Below are 12453 nucleotides of genomic sequence, written 5' to 3'. Positions count from 1 at the left end.
ATCAGCTGTGTTTCATGTACTTAAGACCCATTCTCAGAAAGGTTTGTACAAGATGGTTCCCACATTTGTTGATGGCTGATTAAAAGATTGCACAGGCTGAAGTCACCAAACAGTGAGTCACCAAATATTAACAGTCAGTCACACAATCCATCACCAAATATTAAGAGTCAGTCACCAAATATGAAATGAGTGTCCAGAGACACTTGAATGAGAGAATTGTTATGAACACGAGTCAAGAGAAATTAATAAATTTTGGATTGAAGAATGAGCAAAGACCACAAATTATTAATATTTCCAATGTGAGAGAAGACCAGATAAGATAGTCTTAGCTGATTTCCATAGTACAATTACTGTGCAATGCATAAAGCATGCTTATTACTTCAATATTAAATTTTAATTTCAGTTGTCAGAGGAAAATGCAGTTTTCATTGTGTCCTCTACAAGTCAGTATACAAGCATAAATAAAAATTGGTTTAGTTGCCTAATAAGTCAACAGGGCAGCATGGTTTGGAGAAGGAGGGATGATTTATTGGCATGGCCTGTTGTCTGATCCTGATAATAAATATGAGAGAGAGAGGAGGGAGAGGGAGGGAGGTAACAACTATGTATGGAAGTCAGGATGAAACAACAAGTGTGCAGATGTTTGGCTAGAAGCAAATAAGTAATCCCAATGAACTGAAAACAAAAGAGTGAGTATTTTATGTATTCATTCCACATTCTTAATCTTTGATTATCTGTGGTATTTACCATTACAATACAGACAACAGAGAAAGAAAGAAATTAATTTGTTCATTATTTATTAGCGATTCTAGTGGAATCCCTTTGTCAGCACATATTTTATTCTCTGATTTTCCGTGTCCCTTTTCCCTCACCTTGGATAGAAACAAAAGCATACAACAGGAATTAAATATCTTTGATGTCTGCATATACAGAATTTAGGAGTTGTCTCCCACAGTTCATTCACAAAACTTACCTCCTTATCAAAACAGCCCTCAAAGAATAAGCACCAATGTAAAATTTCTCTCAACAAACATTATCACAAGCTATAGTTTCATCATCACAGGTTGAGTAAAATTATGCAATAATTAGAAATCCTGTCATATGCGCTTGTAAATTTTCCCTGTTCATTCTGAGGTGGCTTAGTTTGTAAAGTCAGATTCATAATTCAACAGTTGTGGATTCGATATTCATGTAAGCTAACTAAAGCCAGCTGCCTTAGTGTGTCCTTGGGAAAGGTACCTACCTCCCATTCCCCTGACATTACACAGCCAATAATTTATTAATGTGCTATTAAAATCAACCTTTTCATTCTGTGCACTTCTTTCATGAATAATCATCACTCTCCCTGATTGCTCTCATGAATTCATCACAATGACAATGCAACAAAATTCATAATGGGGACTCTCTCAGTTTACCATAAAATTCATAATGGGGACTCTTCAGTTTACTGCAAAATTCATATTGGGGACTCTCGGTTTACCATTAAATCCATAATAGGGCCTCTCTCCAACTGGGGACTCTCTCAAAAAGTAAACAAAGCTTTGTGAACCATGCAGACCATTCATGGTGTGAGTGTACTTATTTAGATTGAAATGCAATTTTATATATATATATATATATATATATATATATATATATATATATATATATATATATATATATATATATATATATATATATATACACACATATATATATATATATATATATATATATATATATATATATATATATATATATATACATACATATATATATATAAGATTCCTCCTTGTTCAAAAACTGACATTAAACAATGCCAACAGTATGGCTGAATAAACAATTGAAAGATGAATCCCCCATATATCACAATTATTTGCAAACTGACTTTTGTGCCCATTGGAGATACATTTATTCAGTGCGAGCACACAGTATGGTCCTCCCTTGCATAGTAAAACATGACTTTCTTTAAAGGAATATGTTTCATGAACAAGCAAAATTATATTCTGCATCCACCGATTGATCTTTTAAATAGAGTGTAATTGTTTAGTTCCAACAATCTCTGCAGCATCAAACAGTATGATTAACAATAAGTCACCTTGCTGAAAAGAGAGCCGTCTCTCGAAAAGATTCAAACAAACTATAAAGACTCTGCTCTTCTGGAGTCTGGCCGTATTGCTTTTTCAACTCTGAGAAATTTGGACCAAGATCATGTGACATTTGCATACATCTTTTGTCCTCGGCTGCTGAAGACACCTCCTGAAGAAAAAAAATTTAAATATAAATTTTAAAAAACCCAGTACAAACAAACAAACACATCTGCTTTATTAAAGCAGGGTTTTGAAATGAAGTATAATCAAGAATTTCAAGTTCAATTAATTTATTTTCAAAATAATTTTCTAGTTTCAAGATGTTACGTTATACTGAATCACAACACTTGTAAACATCTGCCTTATATTTTTCTTCTTCTTTCTCATTCTTTGTCATATTTACACACAGCCTAGTTTAAATGTGAGCTTATTTTTGCCTGCAAAATCGTATTATAATATTTATGACATAATGGTCCCCTTATTCAAGAGAAACCACTCATGATCAAAAACCACCATAATGGACACCAAGACATCTTTACCCTTTTGTCCTCTTCCTTTCATATGGCTGGCTTTTCAGTACACAAGGGATGGCCTCATAGGATGGGAACAAATGTAGTCTCATTTTTGACACCAGCCACAGTTTTAATTTACATGGTATTTTAACTGCATAATATATATATATCAAAGCACTCCTAATTACAATGAATCCTGAAATTTTGGTGCATGATTTGTTTCAAAGGCTAATGAAAAACATTTTACTGAGTAAAAGTAACACAAATTCAAACATTATGTAATTTGCATTACTGTAACTTTCTCTGCTACCATCAAACTTCATATATTATGGCATATAGCATATATTATGGCATATATCATATATTATGGCATATAGCATATACTATGGCATATAGCATATATTATGGCATATATCATACATTATGGCAAATAGCATATATTATGGCATATACCATATATTATGGCATATATCACACATGGCATATATCACACATTATGGCATATAGCATATATTATGGCATATAGCACATACTATGGCATATAGCATATTTTATGGTATATATCACATATTAATGCATATAGCATATATTATGGCATATAGAATACAACAATAATTGCAAATATTTCATCTTGTACCTTATGCTAAATCATAGAATTTAAATTATGCTTCATTAGGACTTAATCCCTGTTTTTCAAGACTTTAAACTGATGAATTGCCAAATTACAGATAACCACCCAAACCAATTAGTTGTGAATATTCTTTGAAATCAAATATTTTCTTTTGAATAATAAAGTTAGCTTGGGATTATGAAAGTTTCATGAAAATTGGTCAAAAGTAATAACAATGAATTTGTATGAGTTCTACTGTAGATCTGACCAGTGTGACAGATCAACAATTAACCAGTCTGATTAATAGACAGACCATCAATTAACCGGGCCACTTAAAAGACAGACCATCAATTAACCAGGCCACTTAATAGACAGACCATCAATTAACTAGGCTGTTTAATAGTCAGACCATCAATTAACCAGGCCACTTAATAGACAGACCATCAATTAACCAGTCCACTTAACACACAGACCATCAATTAAAAGTCAGACCATCAATTAACCAGGCCACTTAATAGACAGACCATCAATTAACCAGTCCACTTAATAGACAGACCATCAATTAACCAGGCCACTTAATAGACAGACCATAAATTAACCAGGCCACTTTATATATAGTGGCTGGTTAATAGTCAGACCATCAATTAACCAGGCTGTTTAATAGTCAGACCATAAATTACCTAGGCTGCTTAACAATCAGACCATCAATCAACTACGCTGCTTAATAGTTAGACCATCAATTAACCAGGCCACTTAACAACAGATGATCAATTAACATGGCCACTTTATAGACAGATGATCAATTAACCAGGCCACTTTATAGTCAGACCATAAATTAACCAGGCCATTTTATAGACAGACCATCAATTAACCAGGCCACTTTATAGACAGACCATAAATTAACCAGGCCACTTTATAGTCAGACCATAAATTGACTAGGCTGCTTAACAGTCAGACCATCAATTAACCAGGCCACTTAATAACAGACCATCAATTAACCAGGTCACTTAATAACAGACCATCAATTAACCAGGCCACTTTATAGACAGACCATCAATTAAACAGGCTACTTAATAGTCAGACCATCAATCAACAAGGCTACTTAACAGACAGACCATCATCTAACCAGGCCACTTAACAGACATACTATCAATTAAACAAGTTACTTAACGGACAGACTATCAATTAAGCGCTTAACACCCTGGACATTATTACGTAATAAATCAAATACAGCCTGGTGTAAGGGTGGGCAGCACGTCCCTGAAATGGCAAATGAACAACACATGACTGAAAGCTGGTAGTAGGTAGGCAGGTAGGTAAGTAGGTGTAGCATGGTGATTTATCAATTCCAATTTTCAAAATAATATTTTGTGAGATAATATCTCATTACTTTGATAATTTCAGCCTTTTGCTGTTTTGCCAAATTTGTCACCTCCTGATGTCTAGATCTGTGGGGGGAATTTGACATCAACTGTAGCTTCAGAGCTGACGAATGTGCCCAGGATTCCAGCAAAGTCAATTTCACCTACAGAACAGAAAGAATTACTATCCATGAAATTTAAGACACTATTAATCAATGTTTTGGACAGTTCTTTAAATTATTCAGTTTTGCAGCATGCTGTCACTTTCTTTCATCTTTTGTCAATGGTAAAAATGCTTTTTCAAACTTTTTACTATATTATGAAATAATTACAAATTCTTTTAACAAGCATTCTGATTGTACTAAATCCTTTGGAATAGTCATACAGATTAAACCTTTTCACAACAGAAAGCCATCTTACATTTGCATCTTGATTCACATTTCATGTAGTACATACAAATTAATTATACATCATTCCTTTATATTTTTTAAAAAAACTTTATAAAATTTCTACATTTTTCATAACCAAATTAGCTATAAATAATGATAAACATATATGTAAACAAGCTTTTAAAAGTATAGTTTAATACAATTACAAAAGGATGATATTACACAAATAGTGTAGACAAGGGCTTACAGTTACATGATCCAAGAGTCTGTAGGTTTTCTGACCATAAAGACAGGTCACTGTGATGGACTGGTCAGTTCTGCTTATCTCCCCACCTGTCCACTCAGGTGAGCCATTTGTCTCTATGTACAATACCTGACCTTCCTTGCTTCTAAGGTAAACTGGTCCTTTGATGCCATACCTGGAATATATGCACATCAGGTGAATCTGCATGTACATGATTGTGCTTGTGCATAATCATGAAATGAAATCAACAGGTGGATAGCCACATGCTAATATTTGGACTTTGCGCTACTTAAGTATCAGGATCAATTCCTGGTTAATACCAATGCATAGATTAGTGGTGGATCATCTGAGATTAATGCTTTGGGCAGAAGAATATCCAACAATATAACAGGCACTGAAAATATAATTCAGTCATACTGAAATATCTGCACATCATCTTTTTAATGATATTTCTACAACACATGATTGAAGAAAAAAAATCAGTTTTCTAACATCCTTTAATGCTGCCAACATTGCTATTAGCAATGACATGACATTTTATTATGACACAGTAACAACAACATGCATGAATGCAGTTTGAAACGGCCACAAATTACATCTGAGGATTTTTTTCAAGCATGTGACAAAATAACATAGGATGTTTAACTTTATAATAACACATGAGCTATCCACAGTTCATAATAACACCTGAGCAAACCAGAGTTTAAAATAAAACCTAGGCTATCCAGAGTTTATAATAACACCTGGCCTTTACAGAGTTTATAATACCACCTGGACTTTCCAGAGTTTATAATTACAATGGAACAATCCATAGTTTATAATAACACCTGGATTTTCCAGAGTTTATAATACCACCTGGACATTCCAGAGTTTATAATAACACCTGGCCTTTACAGAGTTTATAATACCACCTGGACATTCCAGAGTTTATAATTACAATGGAACAATCCATAGTTTATAATAACACCTGGCCTTTACAGAGTTTATAATACCACCTGGACATTCCAGAGTTTATAATAACAATGGAACAGTCCATAGTTTATAATAACACATGGCCTTTCCAGAGTTTATAATAACACCTGAGGTATCTGCAGTTTATAATAAAACCTAAGCTATCCAGGGTTTTCATATAAGCAGTAAAAAAAAAATTGAAATAATGATCACAAACTAAACTAATTTAATGGAAAACAAAGTGAGGTTTAAAAAATATAATGCTGCTAAATTTATGGCATGAGAATTCTGCCTGTGTGGCTTGCCTAAATCCTATCCAACAAACACAGAAAAACAGAACAAGAAAACAGTTATGAGGATACCTATTTGAAACATATCAAATGATCTGATTAGTTTCCAATATACTGTACAATAAAGAAAAACCCACAGCATCACAGTTTTCAGTTTGATTCATGATAAAATTTTATACACTGTATTTGGTTAACATGCTATTTTACCTACCTTGGAACATACACAAAAAGGCCATTAGCCCTGATCTGGTAAATGACAGCATCAACTATACAGTGCTCATCATCATCACTACCACCACGGCCCTTGAAAAACAAACACTGAAAGAGTTCCTGAGATTCTCTCTGGGCATACTGAGCTGCCTGGAATAGAAAATACTTAAATATGAATTTTAAAAAATTTCATGGTGCACCAATCATTGTGGCAATGATGGTGGATACACATGAAAACTTTTAAAGCAAACAAAAAGTGAGTTTCCGAAAGAAACAATAAGTTCCTTTTCCTAATCCTTAGAATTATGTACCTACAAAATTGTCACTTTTTGTCAAACCATGAAAAATGATACTCACAAACATAAATGAAGTCAGTTATCCATTTACAAGATGAGCTTCTTCCTGTGGTGATCAAAGAGCTTAAAGTCTAATGATAAATACCAGTGATACATAACAGTATTCCACCTGCAAGATGTGGTGCTTCCTGTGGTGACCAATAAGCTTAAGGTTTAGTGATAAATAACAGTATCCCACTTGCTAGATGTGCTGCTTCCTATGGAACCAACATAGCTTTAAGTCCAGTGATAAATAACAGTATTCCACTTGCAATATGTGCTGCTTTCTGTGGAGCCAACAGAGTTTTAAGTCCAGTGATAAATAACAGTATTCCACTTGCTAGATGTGCTGCTTCCTATGGAGCCAACATAGCTTTAAGTCCAGTGATAAATAACAGTATTCCACTTGCAATATGTGCTGCTTCCTGTGGAGCCAACAGAGCTTTAAGTCCAGTGATAAATAACAGTATTCCACTTGCTAGATGTGCTGCTTCCTGTGGAGCCAACAGAGCTTTAAGTCCAGTGATAAATAACAGTATTCCACTTGCAATATGTGCTGCTTCCTGTGGAGCCAACAGAGCTTTAAGTCCAGTGATAAATAACAGTATTCCACTTGCTAGATGTGCTGCTTCCTATGGAGCCAAAGAGCTTTAAGTCCAGTGATAAATAACAGTATTCCACTTGCAATATGTGCTGCATCCTGTGGAGCCAACAGAGCTTTAAGTCCAGTGATAAATAACAGTATTCAACTTGCAATATGTGCTGCTTCCTGTGGAGCCAACAGAGTTTTAAGTCCAGTGATAAATAACAGTATTCCACTTGCAATATGTGCTGCTTCCTGTGGAGCCAACAGAGCTTTAAGTCCAGTGATAAATAACAGTATTCCACTTGCTAGATGTGCTGCTTCCTATGGAGCCAACAGAGCTTTAAGTCCAGTGATAAATAACAGTATTCAACTTGCAATATGTGCTGCTTCCTGTGGAGCCAACAGAGTTTTAAGTCCAGTGATAACAGTATTCCACTTGCTAGATGTGCTGCTTCGTATGGAGCCAACAGAGCTTTTATGTCCAGTGATAAATAACAGTATTTCACTTGCAATATGTGCTGCTTTCTATGGTGACCATAGAGCTTATTGACTAATGATTAAATAACAGTATTCAACTTGAAATATGTTCTGCTTCCTGTGGAGCCAACAGAGTTTTAAGTCCAGTAATAAATAACAGTATTCCACTTGCTAGATGTGCTGCTTCCTGTGGAGCCAACAGAGTTTTAAGTCCAGTGATAAATAACAGTATTCCACTTGCAATATGTGCTGCTTCCTGTGGAGCCAACATAGCTTTAAGTCCAGTGATAAATAACAGTATTCCACTTGCAATATGTGCTGCTTCCTGTGGAGCCAACATAGCTTTAAGTCCAGTGATAAATAACAGTATTCCACTTGCAATATGTGCTGCTTCCTGTGGAGCCAACATAGCTTTAAGTCCAGTGATAAATAACAGTATTCCACTTGCTAGATGTGCTGCTTCCTGTGGAGCCAACATAGCTTCAAATCCAGTGATAAATAACAGTATTCCACTTGCAATATGTGCTGCTTCCTGTGGAGCCAACAGAGCTTTAAGTCCAGTGATAAGTAACAGTATTCCACTTGTAATATGTGCTGCTTCCTGTGGAGCCAACATAGCTTTAAATCCAGTCATAAATAACAGTATTCCACTGCTAATATGGTCAAAGTTTAATAAAGGACATAAAAGCCAGCTAATAAATTATTTCCAGCATTTAGTACTTGGACAGCATTGCAAAAAAGGGCAGGTTTCCATGTGACAGAATGTGTCTTGCCCCATATTACAAAAAATGAATAGGTAGGTGTGCATTTTCTTGTGCAATCTGAAGATCACAGAATAAACTTTCCATTAATGTAGGATACAAGAAAGCAATAAAGCAACTTATGACTATAAAATACAGCTCTTAATCTATGTGTATCAAAAAGACAACTTTCTCACCTTTATTCCCATTATGTTCTTGGCATTTTATGCAGGTAAACTCAGTCCTATATACTGTTAATTTCATCAAAATCAACAATGGTTTTACTCTCTTCCTTCAGCTACTCCTCAAAAATGTTTTTTTTTAAAAATTTTAAGGCAAATTTATATACCATATATATCTGTGGATAAGTCCAATCCAACTGCAATCAATGAAGACCTTGATCTGCCACTGCAGATCAGGGAATATGTTTGTTTTTCTGATTGCTCTTAAAATACTGCAGAGACCCAGATATGCCTGTACATTAAGTACTGGCAGATCAGGGTCTGTGCAGTTTGCACTTTAACTTGGCTGGTATATATGGTATTTATGTTTTTCAAAAAATTAAAAATTAAGATTTACCCTGTGCTTTTGATTGATGTGTTTACTCATGTCATCAAGTTCTGTATTGCTTGGCAACTTCACATTATCTTCACCGACAGCTGACAGTAATTGTCTGTGAACCTGCAAATACAAACATGAAAACATTCAAATTAGTTCACATCATTAACCTAAATATCCAGAACAGAATGTCCAATTTTCTGGACACCATATTTTCCAAAATTATAATAAATTTTATAGTTAACAAAATACTGAGGCTTAAAGTACATTTCATAAGCAGACGGAAAACAAAATTCAAGTCGGTTGTTGTCGGCTGGATAAATTTTTCAGCATATGATAGGCTTTTTATAGCAGCCAATGGAGGAAGAACCACCAACCCACAGAAAGCTACCGGCAAACGTTCTCACATATCCACAATGGCCAAGCACAAGACTTGAATCCACATGGACAGAGTTGAGATATCAGTGATCTGTAAAGGCAAGTGCCTAAAACCTCAAGGCCACCTGGGGCCCCTAAGTTCAGGTTGGAATCTAAACAAAGTAATGTTTTACCCATATTCAAAACAGATGCCTCAACAGATGACTATCAAACCATGAAATTGTTTTGATTACCTTAGTTAAAGCCCAAATTTCTCTGTCCCTCCTAGCTATTTTTATCTGTCTACAGTCTTACTGGGATAGAGACTGGCATATAAACAAAAATCTAGAAATTTTTAATTCTCGGAGGAACCAGCATATTCTCAGCAATAAGTTACCATATTTAGACAATTTCTTTTTATTAACTAGTATGCAGAGAGGACCAAAGTAAAGTGAAATGTACTTTTAATACATACACAGGAATCTAACTAAACATCTTTAATATGTAAAAGTTATCAATTTTTATGGATGGTGGTCCATCAGTTTTGTTTACTGTTGCTGTTGTTTTTGACTCAACAGGCACATGTACAAAAAATGGATGTCACTGTTACCTAAAATGATGAATCAGTTGGAAATGCAAATACAACTAGACCGATCTGTACACATAGAACTAGACCAATGTGTGCACATACAACTAGACCAATGTGTGCACATACAACTAGACTGATGTGTACACATACAATTAAACCAATGTGTGCACATACAACTAGACCGATGTGTGCACATACAACTAGACCAATGTGTGCACATACAACTAAACCAATGTATGCACATACAACTAGACCGATGTGTGCACATACAACTAGACCAATGTGTGCACATACAACTAAACCAATGTGTGCACATACAACTAGACCAATGTGTGCACATACAACTAGACCAATGTGTGCACATACAACTAGACTAATGTGTGCACATACAACTAGACCGATGTGTGCACATACAACTAGACCAATGTGTGCACATACAACTAGACTGATGTGTGCACATACAACTAAACCAATGTGTGCACATACAATTAAACCAATGTGTGCACATACAATTAAACCAGTGTGTGCACATACAACTAGACCAATGTGTGCACATACAACTAAACCAATGTGTGCACATACAACTAGACTGATGTGTGCACATACAACTAAACCAATGTGTGCACATACAACTAGACCAATGTGTACACATACAACTAAACCAATGTGTGCACATACAACTAGACCAATGTGTGCACATACAACTAAACCAATGTGTGCACATACAACTAGACTGATGTGTGCACATACAACTAGACCAATGTGTGCACATACAACTATACCAATGTGTGCACATACAACTAGACCAATGTGTGCACAAACAACTATACCAATGTGTGCACATACAACTATACCAGTGTGTGCACACACAACTAGACCCATTTGCACACATACAACTAGACTGATGTGTGCACATACAATTTGACCAATGTGTGCACATAAAACTAGACTGATGTGTGCACATACAACCAATGTGTGCACATACAACTAGGCAGATGTGTGCACACACAACTAGACCCATCTGCACACATACAACTAGACCAATGTGCACACACACAACTAGACCAATATGTGCACATACAACCAGAAGTATGTGCACACATATAACTAGATTGATGTGCACACATACAACTAGAACAATGTGCACACAAACAACTAGACCAATGTGCACACAAACAACTAGACCACTGTGCACAAAAACAACTAGACCACTGAGCACACAAACAACTAGACCACTGTGCACAAAAACAACTAGACCACTGAGCACACATACAACTAGACAGATGTGTGCACACACAACTAGACCCATTTGCACACAAACAACTAGACCAATGTGCACACAAACAACTAGACCACTGTGCACAAAAACAACTAGACCACTGAGCACACATACAACTAGACAGATGTGTGCACACACAACTAGACCCATTTGCACACATACAACTAGACCAATGTGCACACACACAACTAGACCAATATGTGCACATACAACCAGAAGTATGTGCACACATATAACTAGATTGATGTGCACACATACAACTAGAACAATGTGCACACAAACAACTAGACCAATGTGCACACAAACAGCTAGACCATTGTGCACACAAACAATTAGACCACTGTGCACACAAACAACTAGACCACTGTGCACAAAAACAACTAGACCACTGAGCACACAAACAATTAGACCACTGTGCACACAAACAACTAGACCACTGTGCACACAAACAATTAGACCACTGTGCACACAAACAACTAGACCACTGTGCACACATACAACTAGATCACTGTGCACACATACAACTAGACTGATGGCATTAAATTTACACAAAAAGAAAAGAACCCAGAAACGTAACCAGTATTCATTATCTGTCAAAGAAAACACCAAAACATTATAATTTAAGTGTTCTTTATTTGCATGCATTGATATAATGCTTCTCTGTTTACCTGGCCCACTTCCAACTGGCACTAAACTTGTGAGGAACATCAGTACATAATAGCAAGATAAGATACCTGGGAATTTTTTTAGTTTTTATTCGCACAGTAATCTTTTATACAGCAAGATAAGCATAATTTTTTTAAATATCTGGATATTTAGAATATTAATATTACTCTTTTCATTTTTATGATGTAACCTTCACTAAAACACTGCAGTGCATGTGCTGTTTCAGTAAA

The 12453-nt window shown here is 35.5% G+C and overlaps 1 protein-coding gene across 1 annotated transcript in view; it reads right to left on the bottom strand.

Annotated features, from left to right (window-relative positions):
• Positions 1–780: 780 nt before the first annotated feature.
• Positions 781–12453, bottom strand: part of LOC149800935 (DIS3-like exonuclease 1) — an 89394-nt gene continuing 77721 nt past the window's right edge. The window contains exons 20-24 of the mRNA XM_089955002.1: positions 9354–9455; positions 6638–6786; positions 5189–5360; positions 4582–4716; positions 781–2238 (exon numbers count right to left, since the gene is read on the bottom strand). Of these exons, the coding sequence (XP_089811128.1) occupies positions 2074–2238; positions 4582–4716; positions 5189–5360; positions 6638–6786; positions 9354–9455 (723 nt within the window). The 3' untranslated portion in view covers positions 781–2073. The remainder of the gene's footprint in view (positions 2239–4581; positions 4717–5188; positions 5361–6637; positions 6787–9353; positions 9456–12453) is intronic.

The sequence above is a fragment of the Sinohyriopsis cumingii genome, chromosome 4, assembly GCF_028554795.1.
Source record: "Sinohyriopsis cumingii isolate HCF-2022 chromosome 4, ASM2855479v2, whole genome shotgun sequence".
NCBI classification, from domain to species: domain Eukaryota; kingdom Metazoa; phylum Mollusca; class Bivalvia; order Unionida; family Unionidae; genus Sinohyriopsis; species Sinohyriopsis cumingii.
Note: the sequence above shows the minus strand (reverse complement) of the source record. Positions and strands in the feature narration are given on the sequence as shown.